General features: G+C 43.5%; 1 protein-coding gene across 2 annotated transcripts; it reads left to right on the forward strand.

Annotated features, from left to right (window-relative positions):
- LOC144508078 (protein transport protein Sec61 subunit alpha) lies at positions 1 to 27,413 on the forward strand. 2 transcript variants are annotated; one of them, XM_078235936.1, is made up of 12 exons: positions 1 to 649; positions 4,797 to 4,864; positions 6,637 to 6,702; positions 6,787 to 6,865; positions 7,913 to 8,044; positions 8,987 to 9,096; positions 17,540 to 17,693; positions 17,836 to 17,996; positions 19,658 to 19,855; positions 21,744 to 21,935; positions 23,625 to 23,701; positions 26,349 to 27,413. In XM_078235936.1, exons 1-12 carry the CDS (start codon positions 643 to 645, stop codon positions 26,533 to 26,535), a joined length of 1,431 nt encoding a protein of 476 aa, XP_078092062.1. In that variant the 5' UTR covers positions 1 to 642; the 3' UTR covers positions 26,536 to 27,413. The 2 variants fall into 2 exon arrangements, with proteins under 2 accessions (XP_078092062.1, XP_078092063.1); XM_078235937.1 differs by lacking the exon at positions 4,797 to 4,864 and having other exon boundaries at positions 45 to 649.
- The last annotated feature ends 121 nt before the right edge of the window (positions 27,414 to 27,534 follow it).

Here is a 27,534-nt window from a genome sequence, read left to right on the forward strand (position 1 = left end):
AAAGCGGAAGGACGTCAGGCGCCGGGTCGGTGCGGCTTTCCAGAGGAGCCGAATTCACCCGGACACCGGGAACACCCCCGCCCCGGGCCTCCAGATACACCCCGGCCCCGAGTAACACCCCCGCCCCGGGCCCCTCCAGATACACCCCGGCCCCGAGTAACACCCCCACCCCGGGCCCCTCCAGATACACCCCGGCCCCGAGTAACACCCCCGCCCCGGGCCTCCAGATACACCCCGGCCCCGGAGTAACGCCCCCGCCTCGGGCCTCCAGATACACCCCGGCCCCGAGTAACACCCCTGTCCCGGGCCTCCAGATACACCCCGGCCCCGAGTAACACCCCCGCCCCGGGCCTCCAGATACACCCCGGCCCCGGAGTAACGCCCCCGCCTCGGGCCTCCAGATACACCCCGGCCCCGAGTAACACCCCTGTCCCGGGCCTCCAGATACACCCCGGCCCCGAGTAACACCCCTGTCCCGTGCCTCCAGATACACACCGACCCCGGCCCCGACCCCGAGAAACAGCCCGGGTCCGGAAACAGCCGGAGAGCGGCGGCGGGCTCTGCTCCCTCGGTCTCTCAGCTTTCCTCCAGGAGCGACACCGCCCGAGTCCCGGAGCATCCGGCTGGAGTAGGAAAGCAGCCATGGGGAGTGAGTATCAACCCGGCCCGGGGGGGTGTGGGGCGGGGGCCCGGGGGGGAGTGGGGCGGGGCGGGGGCCCGGGCGGGTGTCTCGCTGTGGGTTTTGTCAATCTGATTCCTTCTCCAGGCTGGCTCTAATCTGGAGTCTAATGCTGCAAACACTCAGCAAGCCGGGCAGCCTCTGCCCAGAGAAACAGTTCACATTTCAACCTGTACTAATGGGACAAAACTTGCATACTGTGTGAATAATTTGCAGTCTTTTATTAGTGATTTAGAGTGTAGCAGTTAATGTTTGAGATTATGATGAAGGGTCTACTTAAAACTTGTTCTCCTTCCTACCTGGTTGAGTTGTGATATTGTGTTCACAAATGTGACAAAATTAAGGAGTGTCATTCACATTTTTAGGATGTATCAAACCATCAGTATGTTTTATTACCAGTTAATTCCTTTTGGTGAGGTGAGTGTGACAACCCTTGACACCAAGGCCGCATTCAACCAAGTGTGGCGTCAAGGAGCCCGAGCAAATCTGGAATCAATGGGTATCTGGGGGCAAATTCTCCGCTGGTTGGAGTCATACCTGGTACATAGGAAGATGGTTGTGGAGGGTCAGTCATCTCAGCTCCAGGACAGCTACAGGAGTCCTTCAGGGTAGTGTCCTAGGCCCAACAATCTTCAGCTGCTTCACCAATGACCTTCCCTCCGTCATAAGGTCAGAAGTTGGGATGTTCGCCGATGATTGCACGAAACTCATCTCCAAACTCCGTGGCCTGGGTCTCAGCACCTCCCTCTGCGACTGGATCCTCAACTTCCTAACACAGATCGCAGTCAGTAAGGGTAGGCAACAACACCTCCTCCACGATCATCCTCAACACCGGTGCCCCACAAGGCTGTGTTCTCAGCCCTCTACTATACTCCTTATACGCCTATGACTGTGTGGCCAAGTTCCCCTCCAATTCAATTTTCAAGTTTGCTGACAACACCACTGTAGTGGGTCGGATCTCAAACAATGATGAGACAGAGTACAGGAATAAGATAGAGAATCTGATGAACTGGTGCGGCAATAATAATCTCTCCCTCAATGTCAACACAACAAAGGAGATTGTCATCGACTTCAGGAAGTGTAAAGGAGAACATGCCCTTGTCTATATCAACAGGGACGAATTAGAAAGGGCCGAGAGCTTCAAGTTTTTAGGTGTCCAGATCACCAACAACCTGTCCTGGTCCCCCCCATGTCGACACTATAGTTAAGAAAGCCCACCAACGCCTCTACTTTCTCAGAAGACTAAGGAAATTTGACATGTCAGCTACGACTCTCTCCAACTTTTACAAATGCACCGCAGAAAGCATTCTTTCTGGTTGTATCACAGCTTGGTATGGCTCCTGCTATGCCCAAGACCGCAAGGAACTACAAAAGGTCATGAATGTAACCCAATCCATCACGCAAACTAGTCTTCCATCCATTGACTCTGTCTACACTTCCTGCTGTCTCGGCAAAGCAGCCAGCATAATTAAGGACCTCACGCACCCCGGACATTCTCTCTCCCACCTTCTCCCATCGGGAAAAAGCTACAAAAATCTACGGTCACGTACCAACCGACTCAAGAACAGCTTCTTCCCTGCTGCTGTTAGACTTTTGAATGGGCTTGCCTTGCATTAAGTTGATCGTTCTCTACACCCTAGCTATGACTGTAACACTACATTCTGCACTCTCTACTTTCCATCTCGATGAACGATATGCTTTGTCTGTATAGCACGCAAGAAACAATACTTTTCACTATGTTAATACATGTGACAATAATAAATCAAATCAAAATGTTCACCATTCGTGACTCCTCAGTTACTGAAGCAGTCCATGTTCAAATGCAACAAGATTGGGACAATATCCAGGCTTGGACTGACAAGTGGCAAGTAACATTCGTGCCACACACATGCCAGACAATGACCATCACCAATAAGAGACACACTAACCACCATCCCTTGACATTCAATGGTGTATCCATCACTGAATCCCCCACTGCAGGAGTCCTTCATGGAGTTACCTTTGATCGGAAACTCAACTGGACTCACCACACAAACACACTGGCTACAAGAGTAGGTCAGAGGCTAGGAATACTGCGGTGAGTAACTCACTTCCTGATTTCCCAAAGCCGATCCACCATCTACAAGGCATAAGTCAGGAGTGTGATGGAATACTCCCCACTTGCCTGGATGGGGGCAGCTCCAACAAGACTCAAGAAGCTCGACACCATCCAGGACAAAGCAGCCCGCTTGATTGGCACCAAATCTACAGACATCCACTCCCTCCACCACTGACACTCAGTACACACTGTTGCTACTGTCTACAAGACGCACCGCAGCAATTCACCAAAGATCTTTCGACAGCACCTTCCAAGCTAACAACCACTAGAAGAACAAGGGCAGCAGATACATGGGAACACCACCGGCAAGCTCCCCTCCAAGCCACTTACCATCCTGACTTGGAAATATATCGCCATTCCTTCACAGTCGCTGGGCCAAAATCCTGGAATTCCCTCCCTAATGGCATTGTGGGTCAACCCACAGCGCGTGGACTGTAGCGATTCAAGAAGGCAGCTCACCACCGCCTCGAGGGAAACTAGAAATGGGCATTAAATGCTGGCCAGCCAGCGATGCCCACGTCCCACGAATGAATTTTTAAAAAAAGCAAAGTAAGCACTTTGTAAAAATGCAGTCAAAGCCTCTTTTATATCTATTAATTGTAATATGGAGCAATTTGTCAGATCTGCAGGGTAATAAAAAATGCAATTAACCTGGTCTTACTCAAGTCGTCATTGAATTTTAGAAAAAGAAAATACTGCAGATTCTGGGTCATCATTGATCTGAAACATGAATTCTATTTCTTTCTCCACTGAGGCTCTCCGACGTCGGTAAGAGTTTTAACAACACCAGGTTAAAGTCCAACAGTTTTATTTGGTAGCTAATGCCATAAAAGTATCAATGGCATTTGCTACCAAATAAACCTGTTGGACTTTAACCTGGCGTTGTTAAAACTCTTACTGTGTTTACCCCAGTCCAACGCCAGCATCTCCACATCATGACTGCCATCGCGCTCTGACCTGTCAGAAATTTCCAGAGTTTTGTTTTAATTTTGATTGAGGGCCCAGTGCTAAGGAGTAGCTTACTCAAGGACTGCACGCATTATAACCATTAGTACTTTGCGCTTATTTTTAAAACAGTAATGTAAGATGCATTCTTTGCAACTTTGATGGATGGTATTCCTTTAAATGTTGTGTCACTGACAATATTGATCTGAGGAGTAGGGTTTAATACCTCTCTTTTGAGCACAGGAATAACTCCTGTCAGTGGAGATATCTTGTACAGCCCATACTCTCCCCTGATATTCAGTGCAAAATTTTCTTAATGCACAATCTGAGTTACATAGAGGGACAGAATCCATCAGTCATTCAGACATTTTCTGCAGCTACAGTAATTATTCCCAACTTTTTTAAAAAAAGGGATTTTTTCAGCAGTTCATTCTGGTACATTTTAAGCATAAAGATCTGAATAGCTGGTACTATCCTTGGCATTTCTTTCATCTGTTGTTGCCCAGATTTCCCCCTTGATCTATTGACAGGGGGGAAAATAGGGCCTGGGTGGGATTGTGGTCGGTGCAGACTCGATGGGCCGAATGGCCTCCTTCTGCACTGTAGGGTTTCTAGGGCGGCACGGTAGCACAGTGGTTAGCACTGCTGCTTCACAGCTCCAGGGTCCCGGGTTCGATTCCCGGCTCGGGTCACTGTCTGTGTGGAGTTTGCACATTCTCCTCGTGTCTGCGTGGGTTTCCTCCCACAGTCCAAAGATGTGCGGGTTAGGTTGATTGGCCAGGTTAAAAATTGCCCCTTGGAGTCCTGGGATGCGTAGGTTAGAGGGATTAGTGGGTAAATATGTGGGGATAGGGGAATAGGGCCTGGGTGGGATTGTGGTCGGTGCAGACTCGATGGGCCGAATGGCCTCCTTCTGCACTGTAGGGTTTCTATGATTTCTATGACAGAACAGTGGCTGAGCAAGTGAAAGTTTTGATGCAAACTTTTCTCAAATACAGCATTGTTTAGAAGCTAGCAAAGCCTGTGTGAATCGGGTTTTTTTTAAATTAAAATTATTATTCTTGTTTGTTGCAGTTAAATTTTTAGAAGTCATCAAGCCATTTTGTGCTGTTCTACCTGAAATCCAGAAGCCAGAAAGAAAGGTAAAGTTAATTTTAATTCCAGTTCTCACCCACAGGAATTGGTTGCCCTTTATTGCGTGTTCCAATCTGGTTTCACCTGATCTATGCTGGTGCTTCCTCAGTATGAACCATCATCTTCAAGGAATGTTTTTTTTCCCCTGGACTGGTTGTGACCCATTGTTTGTTTGTTCTCGCCTCTCTCTTTCTACTGCGTCTCCGAGCCTTTGAACACAAGTTTCACAAACACTTGCCAATCGGTTTGAGGTAGTAAGGAGCAGCAAATGGGATGCTGGAGTGCACGCGAGCATTAAATCACCTTTGTGACGGAAAGAACTGGTACTTTTGCTTTTTGGATTCACCCAGAGGCGTCTCATCTTGCACAAGGCTTTGGAGAGAATAAGTGAGCCGGCCTGTAGTTTGGGAAAGTAACAGTGCTCGTTTTGGAAGTTAGGTGCCTCGGGTTTTTGACTTGGCAATGGTACGTTTTGCTGGAAAAGTCAACCCAGCTCAAAAACGCAAGCACAAAAAGCATCCTCTGCTCTGGTGGGTCATGAGTGACGGTGTGCAGTGTCTGCTATGCAGGTGACCCCCAATCTTTCTTTTAAACAGAAGGTCCTGTAATGAAAACCACTAATTCTATGCAAGCACTTTAAAGGCAACGTTTTAAGTTTACAGTGGACTTCAGATGTGGAGAACATGCTCATTTAAAAATAAAGTTAAAACTGATTATCTTTTCTCTGCTGGAGAGAGGAGATTGGTATGTGCACATGATTTGCAATGTAAAAACAACCTGTTGGCAGTAAGCAAGCCTTTTCTTAAGAGGATTAGTGAGTCACTTATAACTTTGCATTTATTGTGATGTTTTAGAGCCATAATTTATACTTGGTAACCACAACAGTGCAGCAAAATAGCAGTTTACATAATAATGCAAATTTGGGTGTAATGAAATTTGGAACAAATGTTTAGCAATTTATATGTAACTGAAAACTAAATCTGTATTTTTACATTATTCTAATGATGTTTCATCCTCTGCTAGCTGAACTAGTTTTAGAAACACATTCATTTAGCCACATATATTCCTTTTTTGAAATAAGGTATTGAATTTAAAATCCTGTTTTGTGACAACTATTTGATTGTCAACACACACAACTTGAGAGATTCAAAAACTGCGTGATCATTCCTAATCGCTCATATTAATATTCTCAGCTACTGACCTGTTTCTAATGCAAATCAGAATATTTGTTGTTGCTGCTACTGTCTTCCTGGCCTAATTTACAGATACCTGTACCAATAATTGCATGTATATCCATAGGAATTTGAACTGTGACTAGTACTAAAATCCTGGAGCCTTTTACCATACTGCCAATGAGAAGAATTCTGGAAAACTCTGCTCGGGGACCTGGGTTCAATTCCAGCCTTGGGTGACTGTGTGGGGTTTGGACGTTCTCCCCGTGTCTGCGTGGGTTTCCTCCAGGTGTTCCGGTTTCCTCCAAAGACGTCCACATTAGCTGGATTGGCCACGCTAAATTGCCCCTTCGTGTCAGGAGGATGTGCAGGGTAAATACACGGGGTCACAGGGATAGGGCCTGGGTGGGATTGTTGTCGGTGCAGGCTCGATGGGTCGAATGGCCTCCTGTGCTGTAGGGATTCTATTTTCTCCACTGCCGGCTGTCATCTTATTTTCCCCGCCCAGTTTGAATATTATGTGAAAGCACAGAATGAGCATTTATGGAGAACTGTCTGTTTTACTCATCGAGATAATTTATTTTTGAGTATATATTTTTATTCCATAGATCCAATTCAGAGAAAAAGTATTATGGACGGCTATCACACTCTTCATTTTCCTTGTATGCTGCCAGGTGGGTGCAATCTTTGTAGAAATTTAAGTAGCTTCAATTACAAGTGATGTTTGAAACCTTCTGACATCTCATTGTTTCTTATAGATACCATTGTTTGGCATCATGTCATCAGACTCTGCTGATCCATTCTACTGGATGAGGGTTATATTAGCATCAAATAGAGGTAGGTTTTAGTATAATTGGTTTAAAGCATAGCTTATAACAAACTATTTAAATTCCGGTCGAGGAAATACCCCAGGGATAGTCGGACGTTCTTTCCTAGGGTAGAAAAGTCAAGTATTAGGGGACAAAGGTTTAAGGTGCGTGGGGAAAAGTTTAGAGGAGATGTGCGAGGCAGGTTTTTTACACAGAGGGTGGCGAATGTCTGGAACGCACTGCCCGGGGAGGTGATGGGAGCAGGTACGATAGTGGCATTTAAGGGGCAACTAAATAAATACACGAATAGAAGGATACGGACTCCGTAAGTGCATATGGTTTTAGTTTAGGCAGGCATCATGATCGGCGCAGGCTTGGAGGGCCGAAGCGCCTGTTCCTGTGTTGTATTTTTCTCTGTTCTTTGAAAGTTTGCAGATCCTGCCCTGTGCTTTCCTTTATGTAGTGCCAAGTATTGGCTCTGAAATAAAATTAAACACTCCTTTTATTGAGGTACTCTGTTAAAAGAAAGAAAGTGTTTTGTGTAGGCCCTTATTGTATCAAATATACCAAAGGATATCACATACCCTTCTGAAATACAGTCACTATTATTCACAAAAACACCTTTGGGTGAACACAATCCGAATAAAAGTGTGATTGATTAATTTGTTCGGGTTAAGTGAAACTGCATCAGAATTTGCAAATGGAGGACCAGTTTAGTGGAGGCCTTGTGTTGTGAATGGCTAGAATTGGATTATTCAATGTTTGTATCTCTGAATTTATTTATAATTAATTGGTCATGCTGCAGATTGATACATTTTTGAGCGACAAGGGAGTTTGAGGGTTATCATGGTGGTGGTTAGGGGGGAGGGGGTGGTGGGGACGTCAATAGGGGAGAGTTGAGTCCACATTCAGATCAGTCATGAACTTATCGTACAATGGTGCAGACTCGAGGGGCTGAAGGGCCTAACTCGTGCTTCTAATTCTTGTGATGAATTGCTTCAACAAAATTAGTTTGTGTTAATGTAAGAGCTGTTTTTCACTCTGATATTTCTCACTGAACTGGTGGTATTTGCAGGTACCTTAATGGAACTGGGTATCTCTCCAATTGTAACCTCTGGTCTAATTATGCAGCTGCTTGCTGGAGCAAAAATCATCGAAGTTGGTGACACTCCGAAAGATCGAGCGCTCTTCAATGGAGCACAAAAACGTAAGTGCTCAGAATTCTCCTCAGATTGCCTTTAAGGAATTGGATCTTTATTTTCATCTTGGGCTGAACCAGACTGGCTTCAAGCTTGGCATCCTATTTGATCCTGAGTTGAGATTCCAATCCCATCTCTTTTCCATCACAGAAGAGTCCCAGCTTTCACCTCCATAACATGGCATGACTTTGCCCCTTCTCAGTCTGCCTGCTACTGTAGCCATAATCCATGTCTTTGTCACCTTCAGCATGATGGATTTCAATGCTCTCCAACCTCCATTGCTGGGCCACCCACGCATTAGATTTAAAATCATCGACCTTCATCTCTTCAAGGCCTCCCTATCTCTGCAACCTCCTTTAGCTCTACCACACCCCTCAGACTTTCCTTTCATCTGCCTGGCTTCTTGGGAGTTGCTTTCATCCCACCCACCCTTGGCAGCCATGCCCTCAGCTGCCTTGCTCCTAACCTTTGGATTTACTTTCCTATACCCCTTCCCCCACCACCTCCCCCTCTTAAATGACACTGACCTAGCTTTTAGTCATCTCTGCTAATATCTCCTTGGGCTCGCGTTCAATTTCTATTCCATCTTTTGACCTGATTTCTAGCAGTATACAAGCTGTTTTGACACAGAACTTAGTGTTGTATGTTTGAGTTTCCGGGAATAATTTCAAGTGAAGCACAATTGGCATTTGAGATCCCTGTGCTTGATATTTAGGATATCTTTTTTTTTAAACTTCAAAATGTTGAGTTTTCAAAAGAATCAAAGTAAAATCTCCCGCACATAATTGGTTTAGAAAAATTGTCAAAAGTATTTAAAGTGCCAATATAAAGTTTGGTTTTACTAAACTAGGTTCCCATCTCTCTCACTTAAGTAATGATTTTGTTTTATATTGGGTGTTGGAGCGTAGCTTTGGAGGAGTTGATTTTGAATATTTGTACTTTCTCTGCAGTGTTTGGGATGATTATCACCATTGGTCAGGCTATAGTGTACGTAATGACTGGCATGTATGGCGATCCAGCAGAGATGGGGGCTGGGATTTGTCTACTCATCATTATACAGGTCAGTGCTTCAGGCTGCGCATCAAATTCCTGAATCAGTGTCTGTTATGGAGTTGGGTAAGGAGTCTTAACAACACCAGGTTAAAGTCCAACAGGTTTATTTGGTAGCAAACGTCACTAGCTTTCGGAGCGCTGCTCCTTCGTCAGATGGAGTGGAAATCTGCTCTCAAACAGGGCACAGAGACACAAAATCAAGTTACAGAATACTGATTAGAATGTGAATTTCTACAGCCAACCAGGTCTTGAAGATACAGACAACGTGAGTGGAGGGAGCATTAAGCACAGGTTAAAGAGATGTATGCATACTGTTATGAAGTTGCACAGCTATTGGGGAGCATCACCCATTGACAGGAAAATCATGTTATGGTGTGCCCAGTATTTGGTACATTGTTAGTGGACAAGATAGCCAGCAGTAGTGTGGACTCATAAACTTTATTACCTATTTGTGAGGGAGGGGAATGTGTGTGTCGTGTTTGTTACTCCAACTGTTGTGATCAGGAAAACGGTGGCATAATGGTAATGTCACTCACTGGGCTAGTAATCCAATGCCCTGGGGGACATGGGTTAAAATCCCACAATGGCAGCTGGTGAAATTTCAATTAAATTAAAAATAAAAGCTATTTTCATAGTCACCGTTAATGAGACTTTCTTCGATTGTCACAATCCATCTGGTTCACTAATGAACCTTACCTGGTCGTCAAACCCACAGCCATGTGGTTGACTCTTAACAGTGAAATTGCTTCGGATACTACTCAGTTCAAGAGCAAAAAATGTCCACATTCCATGAAAGAATTTTTAAAAAGCTTGTCCCCCTATAATAGATACATTTTGGTTTCTTTCAACAATGTGGTGAGTGTCTGGAACGAGCTGCCAGAGGCAGTAGTAGAGGTGGGTACAATGTTGGCTTTTTAAAAAGCATTTGGACAGTTACATGGGTACGATGGGTAGAGAGGGGTATGGGCCAAATGCGGGCAATTGGGATTAGTTTAGTGGTTAAAAACTGGGTGGCGTGGAAAAGTTGGACCGAATGGCCTGTTTCCATGCTGTAAACCTCGATGTGGATCATTGACCTAGGCTGAGGGAACTAACTGCATGCCTCATCCCAACTAACCTCAGTTTTTTTTGTTTGCTGATCTGTCTGATTTACCTGGAGCTGTTATTAGCTAACAGAAAGTGACACAGACAGTGAGCTGCTTGATGCATCTGAGATTCCACCTACTGTGAGACCACAAACCTAATGCTTATTCTACCCTTCTGCTACTCTACCGCCACTAGCTATTATAACAGTGGGGCAACTTCAGACTCCAAAGCCTTTTCATATGTCACAGCAATCACACATTTGCATCTAAACTATATCACAGAATGGATATAGCACAGAAGGGAGTCTATTTGTCTCATCATTTCCTAGCTTTCTGCAACAGCTCACCTAGTCCTGCTGTCCCACCTTTTCCCCATTGTGCTGTAAATATTTTGAGTTCAGGTGCTTTTCCAATACCATTTGGAAGCACAGATTTTGGTCTGCCTCCAGCACACCCGATCGTTTACTGCATTTAAAAAATGTCCACCAATGGGAACATTTTTTTTTCTATATCTACTGTCCAAAACCCTCATAATTTTGGACACCTCTTATTTTCTCTCGACCATCTCTTTGCTAAGGCGAATAACCCCAGCTTCTCCAATGTATCCACATAACTGAAATCCCTTATGCCTAATGTTTATTTATTAGCCACAAGTAAGGCTTACATTAACGCTGCAGTGAAGTTACTGTGAAAATCCTCTAGTCGCCACACTCCGACGCCTGTTCAGTCACACTGAGGGAGAATTTAGCATGGTCAGTGCACCTAACCAGCACGCCTTTGGACTGTGGAAGGAAACCGGAGCACCCGGAGGAGAACCCACGCAGACATGGGGAGAATGTGCAAACTTCACACAGACAGTGACCCAAGCAGGAATTGAACCCGGGTCTCTTGTGCTGTGAGGCAGCAGTGCTAACCACTGTGCCACCATGCTGCCCCATCCCGTCCCTGGAACCATTCTTGTGATTCTTTTCCATACCCCCTAAAATTCCTTCACGTCCTCCTCTCAGAAACAGGTAGTTCCAAATCTATATTTATATTTGTGGGTATTAGAAATAAGGCATAGCTTTAAGTTTAATTTTGTGCTTCTGTATTAGAAACAGTTAAAGTTTCAGTTAGCTTCATGTTAAACAAAGATGCCTGTACGTCTGAGGGTTTTGGTCACTTAAAGCTATGCCTGTATTGCAGTTAAAGGGTTTACGGTGTGAAAGTAAACAGGAGTTAAATCAAAACTTAAGTTGTTGCTTAGCAACCAGGGATCACCCTAGCGTAGAAATAACTTTTGAGTTTAGTTTTAAGCTGGACCAGGAGAAGGGACTGGACCAGACATCTAGGGGAAAAGAAGACTTCCAAACAGAAGTCCAGAAACCACGGAGTTGGAACAAAAATAATGTCTCAGGAAGTTTGAAGGAATAAAGAATAAGAAGATGAACAGTGTTCTGTTAGGTGAAGTTAAAGTAAAAAGCAGAGAAAATGCTCTGAGTTAGAGACAGCTGCAAGAATCAGATTTAAAGTGAGAAGCCAGACATTCAAAGTAAATCGAATGTTTGATATCTTAATACGGCCTGTGAAGCAGTAGTATTCAGTTGGCATGGCTGGGTACCTGAGAGATAGTTTGGAAGCCTGAATGAACATTGCAATTCAAGGCAGAGGAATCCTGAAAGGAGAGATTGAAATCCTGTAAGTGTATCCTTAGTGAAGACACCCAAGAGAAAGTATTGTTTGAGAGAAGATTCTAAGGTGTTTTTTCCTTTCAAGAGTGGAGTTTGGACTTGTGTAGCAGTCCGTTCGTGAGGTCAGTTGGCTCACATTGTGATAAGTATCTGGGGGGATTTGATGAAAATCCACAGAAGTTATGTTGGATGCATCTGGCATTTGGTTTCAGAGTACGGTGTGTCTAACCACAGTTGGTGTAGTTACATTAGTTTACATGGACTGTGAACATTAGAACATGAGATTATGAGACACCTTTTATTACTTGTGGGATCCTTATGAATCTGTGTACACGTGTCATGATTATAGATGGGGTGAAGGAGTAGTGTACTATAGTTAATCTTTTCATGTTTAATGTTTTATTCTTTGGTTAAAAGTTAATTAGCAGTCCTGAGAGTCCATTCATTCATGTCTCTAAACAAAAAATGAAAGTTATGATCTGTTGAGCCAGGTTTCTGCTCTGGGACAGTCGTAATATCAGCTGGCACCATAGTGCTCCTTAAAGGTTAGTGCCCACAATTGAACTTCAACTCCAGTTGAAGCCTAACCAATGTTTAATCAAGGTTCATAACTTCTTTGCTTTTGTACTTGTACTATTTATAAAGCCCAGGATCCATTTTCTCAATGTGCCCTGTCACCTTCAACGATAGCGCATGTATATCCTCGGTTCCCTCTATTCCTGTGTTCCCTTTCGAATTGTACCATTGTATGTTGCCTCCCTCCATTCTTCCTACTAAGACATATCACTTCACACTTCTCCGCCTTAAATTCATCTCCCCCATGTCCATCCGTTCCACTAGCCTGTCTACCAAATCCTTACAGTTAGCAATACTTCCCGAGGTTTGTCATCTGCAAATTTTGCAGTTGTCCTGCACACCTAAATCTCGGGCATTAATGTATATCTTGAAAAGCAATGATCTTTGTGCTGACCCCTAGGAAACCCCACTGTCGACCATCCTCCTGTCTTGAAATGTAGCCATTCACCACTTTTTTTTCCTGACAACCAGCCAACTCCATGTCTGTGCTGCCACTGCCACCTCCTATTCCATGGGCTGTAACGTAAACGCTTTCTGGAAGTCAACATTGGAATACCACAGCAACTGCAGTTCCCTCGTCAACCACCTCTGCTCCCCTGTCCAAACACCAGCAAGTTAGTTAAATGTGATTTGCTCTTAACCAGTCATGCTGCCTTTCCTTAATAAACCCGCATTTGTCCAGGTGACTTAATTTTATCCTGAATTATTCTTTCTAAAAGTTTCCCCACCTCTGAGATTAAACTCACTGCCCAGCAGTTGTTGGGCTTACCTTTACGCTGTAGAGGGTGAAAGGTTAGAACCATAGAAAATTACAGCTCAGAAACAGGCCTTTTGGCCCTCCTTGTCTGTGCCGAACCATTTTTTGCCTAGTCCCACTGACCACTTGGACCAAATCCCTCCACACCCCTCTCATCCATGAACCCGTCCAAGTTTTTCTTAAATGTTAAAAGTGACCCCACATTTACCACTTTATCCGGCAGCTCATTCCACACTCCCACCACTCTCTGCGTGAAGAAGCCCCCCCTAATATTCCCTTTAAACTTTTCTCCTTTCACCCTTAACCCATGCCCTCTGGTTTTTTTCTCCCCTAGCCTCAGCGGAAAAAGCCTGCTTGCATTCACTCTATCTATACCCATCAAAATCTTATACACCTCTATCAAATCTCCCCTCAATCTTCTACGCTCCAGGGAATAAAGTCCCAACCGATTCAATCTCTCTCTGTAACTCAGCTTCTCGAGTCCCGGCAACATCCTTGTGAACCTTCTCTGCACTCTTTCAATCTTATTTACATCCTTCCTGTAACTAGGTGACCAAAACTGTACGCAATACTCCAAATTCGGCCTCACCAATGCCTTGTATAACCTTACCATAAGACTCCAACTTTTATACTCGATACTCCGATTTATAAAGGCCAATGTACCAAAGGTACTCTTTACGACCCTATCCACCTGTGACGTCACTTTTAGGGAATTCTGTACCTGTATTCCCAGATCCCTCTGTTCAACTGCACTCTTCAGAGTCCTACCATTTACCCTGTACGTTCTTCTTTGGTTTGTCCTTCCAATGTGCAATATCTCACACTTGTCCGCGTTAAACTCCATTTGCCATTTTTCAACCCATTTTTCTAGTTGGTCCAAATCCCTCTGCAAGCTTTGAAAACCTTCCTCACTGTCCACTACACCTCCAATCTTTGTATCTAGGATAGATGGGAATTTGGGGTTGAGGTAACCATCACACCAGCCATAATCTTATTGAATGGCGGCAGAGCCAGTTCAAGGGGCTGCATGGCCTACCTCTGCTCCTAGTTCGTACGTCCGTAAGGGTGTGACATTTGTAACTCTCCTGTCCTCTGGCACCACCCCTGTATCTAAGCAGGATTTGAAAATTATGGCCAGCATTTCTTCAACTTCTACCTTTACTACTTTCAACATCTTCAGATGCATCTCATCCAGTTCTGATACTTATCAACTTTAATTACAGCCAGCCTTTCTGATACCCATCCAATATCTCAAATATCTCCTCGATCACTATGACTTGTGCAGCATTTCTTCACAAAAAAACTGATGCCAAGTAGCCAGTTATAATCTTGGCTATGCCCTCCGCCTTTATGAATGATTCCCCTATTGGTTCCTAATTGGTTGCCTCATGGGAGACTGCTGAGTAAAATAAGGGCCCATGGTATTCGAGGCAAGGTACTAACATGGATTGACGATTGGCTGTCAGACAGAAGGCAGAGAGTTGGGATAAAAGGTTCTTTCTCAGAATGGCAACCGGTGACAAGTGGTGTCCCGCAGGGTTCAGTGTTGGGGCCACAGCTGTTCTCTTTATATATTAACGATCTAGATGACAGGACTGGGAGCATTCTGGCCAAGTTTGCCGATGATACAAAGATAGGTGGAGGGGCAGGTAGTATTGAGGAGGTGGGGAGGCTGCAGAAAGATTTAGACAGTTTAGGAGAGTGGTCCAAGAAGTGGCTGATGAAATTCAACGTGGGCAAGTGCGAGGTCGTACACTTTGGAAAAAAGAATAGAGGCATGGACTATTTTCTAAACGGTGACAAAATTCATAATGCTAAAGTGCAAAGGGACTTGGGAGTCCTAGTCCAGGATTCTCTAAAGGTAAACTTGCAGGTTGAGTCCGTAATTAAGAAAGCAAATGTAATGTTGTCATTTATCTCAAGAGGCTTGGAATACAAAAGCAGGGATGTACTTCTGAGGCTTTATAAAGCACTGGTTAGGCCCCATTTGGAGTACTGTGAGCAATTTTGGGCCCCACACCTCAGGAAGGACATACTGGCACTGGAGCGGGTCCAGCGGAGATTCACACGGATGATCCCAGGAATGGTAGGCCTGACATACGATGAACGTCTGAGGATCGTGGGATTATATTCATTGGAGTTTAGGAGGTTGAGGGGAGATCTGATAGAAACTTACAAGATAATGAACGGCTTAGATAGGATGGACGTAGGGAAGTTGTTTCCATTAACAGGGGAGACTAGGACGCGGGGGCACAGCCTTAGAATAAAAGGGAGTCACTTTAGAACAGAGATGAGGAGAAATTTCTTCAGCCAGAGAGTGGTGGGTCTGTGGAATTCATTGCCACAGAGGGCTGTGGAGGCCGAGACGTTGAGCGTCTTCAAGACAGAAATTGATAAATTCTTGATTTCTCGAGGAATTAAGGGCTATGGGGAGAGAGCGGGTAAATGGAGTTGAAATCAACCATGATTGAATGGTGGAGTGGACTCGATGGGCCGAATGGCCTTACTTCCGCTCCTATGTCTTATGGTCTTATGGTTCTACCCCCGTAATTACCTTTTTATCATTTATATGATTATAGAAGACTACTGAATTCCATCTTTTATTTACTTGAAATCTCTTTTTGTAATCTCTCTTTGCCTTTGATTTTCTTTTGTACCCCTGCTCTGAATGTTCTATACTCCGTCTGGTACTCAATGGTATTATGAACCTGCCATCTGTCATACGCCCCCTTTTCCTGCTTCTCGCTCGCACACAGCTCTGGCTTTCACTGTCCTGTCTTCCTACCTCGTGGGCACAGAAACGGAAGGCTAGTCAATGCCAACGCAGTTAGTCATGTGTTAGTATGTTGAAGCTGGAATTCAAAGATGACAAACGTTATAAATCTGCCAGGCGGCATTTGTAAAACGGAGATAGGTAGATGAAAGCTAATTGTCAGTGCAGCCTGTAATCGGATTTAAAACACTGCCTTCCTATCTGCAGCAAGCAGTAAGAAATGCACCACTATGAAAATGTTTCACACCAGCACCAACCTGTTTGTTTAGTGAAAATAATGAGTAAAAACACAAAGGTATTTGTTACCGATTCTACTGGGCACCATTTTAACCAATCTGAATCTTCATTCCTGACTTAGAGTCAAAGAGGTTTACAGCATGGAAACAGGCCCTTTGGCCCAACTTGTCCATCCCTTTTTTAACCCTTAAGCTAGTCCCAATTGCCCGCGTTTGGCCCATATCTTATTACTACTTTATTATGCATTGTTTTGTATGATTAAACACAAGGTGTTTATCTTGGCTACTTTCTTTTCCCTATTTGCTGAATTTGTAATTGTAATTTCACAATATCTTATGTCAAAGATGCAGAGGGGAGAATCCTTTTAAACAAAAGTCGAGTGTTAATTGAGAAAGATGCAGTTTTCCGACTGGTGCCTTCCTAGTGGGGAACAAAATGCCAACACGATTGACATCGGATTTATCTTCTCAAAATGGTGCTTTAAGATTAGATTTTTTGCTTTGTGTCTAAGCGCTGTAACACATTTATGGAAAAACTTGAACTGTCTAATTTATTGTGCTTAAGCGTGGGCGTGAAAATGGGAAACCAAAATAAATTTAATTTGAATATTTCATCGTAATGCAAGGTGAGACAGAAATATCTCCCAAATGCTCCAAGTAACTTGTCAAACAATATAGATTTTCAGATTTTACTGTATGTCCTTGTAAGACCACCTGTATATTGTTCTCACCTGTATATTGTTCTCACCTGTATAAATGTTCCAGAACTTTCTATAATGTTGTATTGAAATTGGCGATGACCAGTACGTGAATGCTCAAATTCATCTTTTACTCTCCTCTTCCTTTTGTTTTATTTATTGGTCAAAAGTAGGCCTACATTAACACTGCAATGAAGTTACTGTGAAAATCCTCTAGTCGCCACACTCCGGCACCTGTTCGGGTACACTGAGGGAGAATTTAGCATGGCCAATTCACCTAACCGGCATGTCTTTCGGACTGTGGGAGGAAACTGGAGCAACCAGAGGAAACCCACGCAGACACGGGGAGAATGTGCAAACTCCGCACAGACAGTGACCCAAGCCGGGAATCGAACCCGGGTCCCTGGTGCTGTGAGGCAGCAGTGCTAACCACTATGCCATCTTTGGTTCCGTAGTAAATTTTGCAAATTTATTTGAATAAATTGAATCTGAAATAAATGCTAATTTGCACAAGGATATCTTTCTATGAAAAGGAGATGATTGGGTGGGAAAGTTGGATCAAACAATAACCTTCTGATCAAAAAAATGTTATTAACCTATGAATTGGTGTCAAGACATTGTGTTTCATGAGCATGTTTTTGTGTGTATCTTATAGCTGTTTGTTGCTGGGTTAATAGTCCTCCTGCTTGATGAGCTGCTGCAGAAGGGTTATGGCCTGGGGTCTGGTATTTCCCTCTTCATTGCCACAAACATCTGTGAAACCATCGTGTGGAAAGCCTTTAGCCCGACCACCATTAATACAGGCAGGGGTAAGCTATGGCCTCGCATTTTGCTGATGAGTCCCTATCTTAGGATAACATTTTTAAAGAGAAAATTAAATCTATATATTTATAGATTTAAAGCATGATAAAAATGAAAGATGTGACTTATCGTCATTATGGCTTTGTCCAGGCACTGAATTCGAAGGTGCAGTGATTGCTCTCTTCCATCTGCTGGCAACTCGACAAGACAAGGTTCGAGCTTTGCGGGAAGCTTTCTACCGACAGAATCTGCCCAATCTCATGAACCTCATTGCCACTATATTCGTGTTTGCTGTTGTTATCTACTTTCAGGTAAGATTATGTCTGGAAGAGGATGGTGTCAATTTCAAACCCTACTTATCTATGTTATAAAGTTCAAAGGAAATCAGATCTGACTATGCATTTGCTTAAAAAAATGTAAAACTACTGTTAAGTTACATTTACGATATCAAAAGTGCAATGTTCTTGTGAATGTCATTTATTTAGCTGGCTCAGCTGTGACCATAAGTAATAGTTTCATTTTTTTTGACTTCCTGTTTGGATTGATTTAGATAATTTTGTGACTACTTGTGGTTTATTGTCCAAATCTCTTGATGTGGATTTTAACCTTGGACCTCCCACCCTGAAATTTATTGACTTGAAATGAAAGCTTTCAGAAATTCAAGGATATGGCAAAATGATGTGAGAGGAGGGGGGGAGGGAACGGTCAGAATGGCAGGCATGAGTGTGGGGATGTCTATCCGAATGAATTAGCCATTCTGATCTTATTCTTAACCTGTAAACACACTCAGAGTTGATGATGGGTCGCACTTTTTGTATTCTTGAGATAGTGCACCCGTATCACCTTAGCATGATGAGGGAGAATGGATCCTAATTAGCGAGCAAAGTTTCTGGATTGGTCTTGTGGTGCAAGTATTGTGATTAATAGATAATTGGGACTACTCTTCACTGTGCATGTATTTAATGTTTGCTAAATATGGCATTCCCAGTATTTATAAGTTTCATTTGATGATGCAGCTGTATAGAACGCTGGTTAGGCCACATTTGGAGTACTGCGTCCAGTTCTGGTCGCCGCACTACTAGAAGGACGTGGAGGCGTTAGAGAGAGTGCAGAGAAGGTTTACCAGGATGTTGCCTGGTATGGAGGGTCTTAGCTATGAGGAGAGATTGGGTAAACTGGGGTTGTTCTCCCTGGAAAGATGGAGAATGAGGGGAGATCTAATAGAGGTGTACAAGATTATGAAGGGGATAGATAGGGTGAACGGTGGGAAGCTTTTTCCCAGATCAGAAGTAACGTTCATGAGGGGTCACGGGCTCAAGGTGAGAGGGGCGAAGTATAACTCAGATATTAGAGGGATGTTTTTTACACAGAGGGTGGTGGGGGCCTGGAATGCGCTGCCAAGTAGGGTGGTGGAGGCAGGCACGCTGACATCGTTTAAGACTTACCTGGATAGTCACATGAGCAGCCTGGGAATGGAGGGATACAAACGATTGGTCTCGTTGGACCAAGGAGCGGCACAGGCTTGGAGGGCCGAAGGGCCTGTTTCCTGTGCTGTATTGTTCTTTGTTCATTATTGGCAAGGATGTCTGACATCTCTTGACATAGTGATGACTTTTATCCTTGAGTTGTTAGTGTTATTTCATGGTTGAACAGATGGTGCTGCATATGTTTTAATGAAATTACATTGTGTACTTTCAACTTAAAACCGTAACATTTTATCTTGCACTTTGTATAGTTTTATTAATTATCAAGATTTGAATAATTCACTGAGTTATTGCCTTTCAGTTGTTTTCATCTGAGTGTCATTTGCTGCCATATATTCCCAGCAGTGTGCTCTTACTGAGTAACCATTAATTTGATGGTACAGAAAGTCACATGGGTTGTCATAGACAATGGAGTAAGTGCCCTGAATGATGGAGAGTTGATGGAGCATATTCTCTGCTTAAATTGCTGCTAAATTTCCTTTTGACAGGGATTTCGTGTGGATCTGCCCATCAAGTCTGCCCGCTACCGTGGACAATACAGCAGCTATCCCATCAAACTGTTCTATACATCAAACATACCCATCATCCTTCAGTCTGCCCTTGTATCCAACTTGTATGTTATCTCCCAGATGTTGTCGGTTCGATTCAGCGGCAACTTCCTAGTCAACCTGCTGGGCCAGTGGGCTGTGAGTATAAAACTACTCCCGTTTGTTATGAATGTTTGTAATATTGCTGCGACTAGCAGTCTTAACAGTTCTAAGTTCATCTTCAACACAGCTATTTTAAAAAAACACATCAATATATTTTTAAAGATATACTTAAATAATTAGTTCCTAAATAAAATCATTCTTTGCTCCCCACCCCCTACCACCCCACTGTTTTTCTCTTTAAAAGCTGTTCACATTAAAAGATTGGCTTAATGTAAGGGTAAGGGTCGCAGAAAAAGCAAACTTGCATTCATATAAGTGCCTTTAAAAACCCCAGGATGTTGCAAAGTATTCTGCTTTAGCAATGCTAAATCAGTGAAGCATCTTGGGGTAAAGTTATTACTGGTTATAGTTTTGCACTCACTATGATGAGTGATTTGTTATTCAAATGTTTCATTGATTATTGCAGCTTTTATTGCAAAATTGCAGTAAGTAATTCTAATGTTGTGCTTCTCTAAACGTCTTAGCAATCGGTAAATAATCAGTCGCTTCCTACCATCTCCACCCTGCTATATTCCAACTCCTTTAAAATTGTGGACATCTGCCCATAGAATAAAATCCCTGCATTGCAGGAGGAGGCCATTTGGCCCATCAACTCTGTACCGACTCTGTGACAGAGCATCTTACCCAGGTTCTATCCCTGTAACCCCACTGTAATCCCAGGCCCTATCTCTGTAATACCCCGGTAATCCTCCTAACCTACACATCTCAGGACACCAAGGGGCAATTTAGCATGGCCAACCCACCTAAGCTGCACATCTTGGGACTGTGGGAGGAAACCGGAGCACCCGAAGGAAACCCACGCAGACACTGGGAGAACGATAAGTGGCAGAACCATAAAGGGTGTAGATACGCAGAGAGACCTGGGTGTGCAAGTCCACAGATCCTTGAAGGTGACGTCACAGGTGGAGAAGGTGGTGAAGAAGGCATATGGCATGCTTGCCTTTATAGGATGGGGCATAGAGTATAAAAGTTGGGGTCTGATGTTGCAGATGTATAGAACGTTGGTTCGGCCGCGTTTGGAATACTGCGTCCAGTTCTGGTCGCCACACTACCAGAAGGACGTGGAGGCTTTGGAGAGAGTACAGAGGAGGTTTACCAGGATGTTGCCTGGTATGGAGGGGCTTAGTTATGAGGAGAGATTGGGTAAACTGGGGTTGTTCTCCCTGGAAAGACGGAGGATGAGGGGAGACTTAATAGAGGTGTATAAAATTATGAAGGGCATGGATAGGGTGAACGGTGGGAAGCTTTTCCCCAGGTCGGTGGTGACGTTCACGAGGGGTCATAGGTTCAAGGTGAAGGGGGGGAGGTTTAACACAGATATCAGAAGGACACATTTTACACAGAGGGTGGTGGGGGCCTGGAATGCGCTGCCAGGCAAGGTGGTGGAGGCGGACACACTGTGAACGTTTAAGACTTATCTAGATAGCCATATGAACGGAGTGGGAATGGAGGGATACAAATGAATGGTCTAGTTTGGAACAGGGGAGCGGCACGGGCTTGGAGGGCCGAAGGGCCTGTTTCTGTGCTGTATTGTTCTTTGTTCTTTGTAACGTGCAAACTCCACACAGTTGCCCAAGTCTGGAATCGAACCCGGGTCCCTGGCGCTGTGAAGCAGCTGTGCTAACTGCTGTGCTGCCAGCATTACTCTTCACTCTGCTTAATCCTCTATTTTATACACTAACACGTGCACAGCAATTCTATTAACACTCGCGGGCCTCATTACTGCGAGCTAGTTTACAAAACTCAAACTTGTTTATTCTTAAAAAGTGATATGTTTCTGGGTGAACAAGAATCTGCTTTTATCGTCGCCCTGCTGTTGTAATTTTGAAGCTGTTCACTATATTTATTTGACTGTCACTTCCAGGATGTGAGCGGAGGTGGGCCAGCTCGCTCATACCCAGTTGGTGGGCTCTGCTATTACCTTTCCCCTCCGGAGTCCATCAGTGCTGTGTTTGATGATCCCATCCACGTCACTGTTTACATCATCTTCATGCTTGGATCATGTGCTTTCTTCTCCAAGACTTGGATTGACGTTTCTGGTTCATCTGCTAAGGATGTAAGTAGTGTTGAATTACGTTGCCCACTTGCCTTCGTTGGTGGCACTCTGGGTCAGAGGTTATGGGAATAAGTCAGTGCACAACCTGAATAAAATACAAGCTAATGCCCTGGTACATTATTGAGGGAATGCTGCATTATCTGAAGTGTCATCTTTGTGTGGGATGTTAAATAGAGGAGCCATCTGCCTGTTCAAGTCATAGAACCCCTATGGTTCAGAAGGAGGCCATTTGCCCCAACGAGTCTGCACAAGTCTAACAGAGCATTTTACCCAGGCGCATCCCCTGCCCTATCCCCGTAGCCCCACACAATTACCCCGCTAATCCCCCATATCCTACACACCTTGGGACACTAAAGGACAATTGAACATGGCCAATTCACCTAACGTGCACATCCCTGGACAATGGAAGGAAACCGGAGTACCCGGAGGAAACCCACGCAGACACAGGGAGAATGTGCAAACTCCACAGATAATCACCTGAGGTCAGAATTGAACTCGGGTCCCTGACGCTGTGAGGCATCCGTGCTGAGTATTGTGCCTCAAATGGAGATTAAGAATCTGTAATGGAAGCACTAAGGATTCTGGAAGGATCCGAGCAAATGGGCTTTGAGCTTCCAAATGAATTTGTAATGAAAATAGGAGCTAAAATTGTATAGTTTTTCTCCGTATTCTGTCGACTTTATCATTAGAATTTACAAATCCTTCTCATCTTTTGGGACTGTTCACTTTTGCCTCCACCAGTGTTTGTCAGGATTTTGTAGATTAATGATAGTTTCATGTTCTTTGTTAATTCCACTCCCCTGATCTTTTCCCATATCTCTGCAGTTTATTTTCCCCAAATATTTATCAAATTCTAAAGTTTAAAAGTTAGTTTATTTATTGGTCACAAATAGGCTTACATTAATACTGGATTTGATTTATTATTGTCACATGTATTAGCATACAGTGAAAAGTATTGTTTCTTGCGCACTATACAGACAAAGCATACCGTTCATAGAGAAGGAAATGAGAGTGCAGAATGTAGTGTTACAGTTATAGCTAGGGTGTAGAGAAAGATCAACTTACTGCGAAGTAGGTCCATTCAAAAGTCTGATGGCAGCAGGGAAGAAGCTGTTCTCAAGTTGGAATGAAGTTATTGTGAAACTCCCGTAGTCACCACACTCTGGCACCTGTTAGGGTACACTGAGGGAGAATTTAGCACGGCCAATGCACTGAACCAGCACATCTTTGGACTGTGGGAGGAAACCGGAGCACCCAGACGAAACCTACGCAGACATGGGGAGAACGTGCAGACTCCACACAGACAGTGACCTAAGCCGGGAATCGAACCCAGGTCCCTGGCGCTGTGAGGCAGCAGTGCTAACCACTGTGCCAGCTCTTTTGAAGTTTAATCTTTTATCTATCAACTAGTGTGTCCAACAGATCAGTGTAATGAAATTACACTGGGTGATGAAAGTTATATTACAATCTTCTGTGGAGAATGATAACTCAAAAGAAATTCGAAGTTCCACTTAATAGCTGAAAAAAAGAGATCAAGATTTCAAGGTTTCATGTTTACTTTAGCAGACTAAAAGCACATAATGACTAAACAGTATTTTTGTAGGCAACCTGTACTTTGAACTACAAAGTGCAATACCTGCCTTATAGAGAAAACCAGGTATTTGTTACAGGGCTTATCTTTCTTTTCAGGTTGCTAAACAACTTAAAGAACAGCAGATGGTCATGAGAGGCCACAGAGAAACCTCAATGGTCCACGAACTCAATAGGTCAGTGTTAACCTTTTTGGCTTGCGTTGCATAATTGCGAAGTTCAAAATGCTGTAACCAGGGTAGAAATCCTCTGAATTTGTGAAGTCATGACTGAATGATAGAGGCTGAAATTTAAACCTGTTCGTCAGGGTCGTGCATTTTCAGGGAGAAGTGTTGAAGCTTCTGTCATGACTGAAGCTGTCCTTGAGGTTAGTTTTTTTTATTCTACACCCTGAGCACAGAAACCTTTTGCATATGACAACTTGGAAAACCATGCATTTGTGAGGAGGGACCCACTTTTGCATGCAAAATCTATTGGCTCATTAATGCCCCTTGAGCATTACAATGCAGCATTGCAATAACCCTGAAGTCCCAGCAATAGTTATATAACTGTATCTTCCCCTGTTTTTGGAGAGGTTATTTGGACATCCAGCACTTGTCAATTTAAGTACCATTAACACCTATTTCTCAAATGCTAATCGAGCTTTTGTAGTTAATTGCAACTCATTCTTGAATTACAAAAGCTATTTGGAATCACGAGCTTTCGGACCACTGGTCCTTCGTGAAGGGACAGTGCTCCAAAAACTCATGATTCCAAATAAATCTGTTGGACTTTAACCTGGTGTTGTGAGACTTCTTACTGTGCCCACCCCAGTCCAACGCCGGCATCTCCACATCATGGCTGCTATTCACAGGCAGAGCGAGAATATGGGAATGGGACTAGATGACTTGAGATTGACCTGCAATCCATATTCACCATTCCTCAGGGATGTTTTGGGTGCAATCCCACCACCCAACATCCATGAAGTGTACAGTTTAAAAGCAAATATTGCATCGGGCTCTGAGGGTATAGGGGAAAAGAGGCCCAATGATACAATTATTAGAAAGATTAAATGGACAGCAATCTACACTGTAATCGCTGAAAAAGAGACATTCTGTCAAAGGTTTTTATCTTCTACTGATCAGGGCAGATCATAATCAATAATGAGCCTAACTCCACTGCTTCCTGACCTGAAAAGTGCCCTGTCTGCCTTGCTTTACCCTGGAAGGGTAATCTTATCTTGAAAATCTGAGCAACAGGTGGAGCTAGCTGTTTTCATGCTGCTGCTATTCAGTAGTAACGCGAGTGATGTTTTCCACTAGCAGGATGCTGCCGTCAAGCCAAAAAGACCTTCTGCCCTACTATACAAGTGAGTAATGTGGCAGATATAATTCCATTCTGGTATGATGCCAGGTCAGCTGTTAGTTTCCAATGACTGGACAAACAGCAAGTCCCTTTCAGCTGTTTCCAATGGGTAGAGTACTGACTGTACTCAACCAATCTGAACTTGCAACATTCAGAAGATTGTGATTCCGTGATTGGGCAGCATTTGCTGAACAATCCTGAGTGTGCTAAGAATCTCACAATTGTCGGGTCCAATGTGGCTCACCCTCGTTTGCTAGAAGCTGCATATATTCATACGCAGGAGCCTGTCCTCTGCAGCCAAAAGGAATATATCCAGTTGTTGCATCTTGTTACAGTAAACAGAAGCATGGGGGACAATAGCCCCCTGGTGCATTCGTCATGGCAATGTCTCAACCAGTCGGAGCCAACTTTCCAGCTAATCGGTACTTTTTATTTATGCAACATGAATTATTATTCCCTTTGAGATTTGGTATTCCTGTGATTCTGTCTTGATTAGTACAAGACAAAAAGCTTTAACAGCATGTTTGTTTGTTTTTTCTGCAATACTCATCTTCTGTATTTGTGTGATCCTCGTACTAAGATTGTCCTGAGTGGTATTTTGCTTTGGGTAATAGCTCAGTGCTACATGCAGACACAAAGAAAAAGTTGCTAACAAGTCTTAGCCATGTTAGCTGTTGGGCTAAATTACCCAGAGCTCAGTGATTGCTTGGTGCATTCTGTGTTCAGTTTATACAATTTAATTTGGGATCTGCAACTCTTTGAGAATGAAAGAAATGATTCTTTGTTTAGTCCACTATTCCAAGCTGTGCATAATCAGTAAGTCTGTGTGACCCTTCACCAGAACTGACTAACCGTTTCTGACAATGGGCCATTGATCTGAAACGTTAACTCTGTTTCACTGTCCAGCGATGCTACCTGAGTATTTCCAGCATTTTCCGATTTCGATATTCAGATTGCAATTTTTTTTGTTTTGCTTAAATCTTAAAAATGTTTAGACCGACAGTCATCAGGTAAAAGAATTGCATTTATATACCACCTTTCACAACTTCAGGACACTGCAAAATGCTTTCCAGCCAATGAAATAAAGGTTAGGTCACCATAGTCCCTGATGACCATCGGCTGTTCTCCCCTTTGAGGGGGAGAGCTGACTGGTGGTGATTTAACCTGAGGATCACCCACACCTCGGGCGAGGGGCAAGGTTGAGAAGATGGGGCCCTCATGAATAACCTCAGCCGGTACGGGAATTGAACCCACCCTGTTGGTGTCTCTCAGGAACCAACCATCCAGCCAATTCAGTTAACCAGACTCCCTGATAGTCAATGAGATGCTTCTGAAGTATATTCGTCTTTGATATGTTAATTAAATGCTATGTATGCTAGTGAATTATTCAAATCCTGATAATTAGGCAGCATTTTGTTTTGAGATATATAACTGTTATTTGTGGTTGAATTTAATTAATATGTTTTCATTTACCCGTAGGTATATTCCAACAGCAGCTGCATTTGGTGGACTTTGTATCGGAGCACTTTCCGTCCTGGCAGACTTTCTCGGAGCCATTGGTTCTGGAACTGGAATCCTCCTTGCTGTTACAATCATCTATCAATACTTTGAGATCTTTGTGAAAGAACAGGCCGAGGTTGGAGGCATGGGTGCATTATTCTTTTAAATTGCCAAAACTCCAAAGGGTTTATTTATGAAAAAGGGAAATATTTTTTACATTGTACACCATTTCTGTGTAAAGGAAGTTTTTTTTTGTTTCTGCTTATCCACTCTTTCTCTCTCTCCCCCCCCCCCCCGCCCTCCTCACAGTATATTGGGTGCCGAGGCTGCCCGTGTGCAGCATACTCTTAGCTGCCTTCATGCCTTATCACTCTTCAGTGTTATTTAGTATTATCAGTACCCAAGAAATAGTGCTTTCTGTGGCATTATGACCACCACAGTAGCTGCTTTACAAATGTGTTCAACAAGCATGCCTCGTTCCATTTCTGTTCAAAATCTCTTCACTTGAATATAAATAATAGGAGAATCTTGGGTGAGTTAAATTATTAATTTTAAGCTGCTATTTGAAACAATTGAAGCTTAATGTGTTCTACATGTAAAAGTGACACTTCATTTTGACACATCATACATTTTAAAATTCTATACTACAATCCAGATGTATACTTGAGTGGCATTCTGAAACTGCCTAACAGCTTATGCCTAGATTGCAGGTCCAAATCATTTGCCTGTATGTGGCAACCAATCTGTGCCAAACTCATTCATATAAGCAGTAGTCCCTATGAATGTGGGTTTGTATGAAGACATGTATAATACATTTCATTTTATTTATTATGTATTAATGTATAGGTGAGAAGTCAATTATTAAATGAATGTATTGGTGCCTGAACAGGCAGACCGTATGTTTAAAAAGTGTGCACTATGGGACGTTGAGACAGTTAATGATCTTCTTGTACATTGGTGCTTTCAATCATCTCAGCAAAGTTGGCGACAGCCTTTTGAGTTTGAGTTAGAAAAAGTTTAATAAATGTTTCTGTATTACACCAATTCTCTGTTACTTCAAGTCAAGCATTCCTCCCTATCCTGTGCTGGAATCATCAGATTTTATTTATTCCAATTTGACTCCTTTCTCTCCTGTATTTGGTTGGGCTGCAGTACGTGTGGCTGC

This window comes from Mustelus asterias, chromosome 19 (genome assembly GCF_964213995.1).
Source record: "Mustelus asterias chromosome 19, sMusAst1.hap1.1, whole genome shotgun sequence".
NCBI lineage: Eukaryota > Metazoa > Chordata > Chondrichthyes > Carcharhiniformes > Triakidae > Mustelus > Mustelus asterias.

Bases quoted from the DNA above. Each gene is read 5' to 3' on its own strand.
- LOC144508078 (XM_078235936.1), top strand. The intron at 17,997-19,657 runs GTAAGATTATGT...TCCTTTTGACAG, and splicing joins CTGTTGTTATCTACTTTCAG to GGATTTCGTGTGGATCTGCC. The intron at 19,856-21,743 runs GTGAGTATAAAA...TGTCACTTCCAG, and splicing joins ACCTGCTGGGCCAGTGGGCT to GATGTGAGCGGAGGTGGGCC.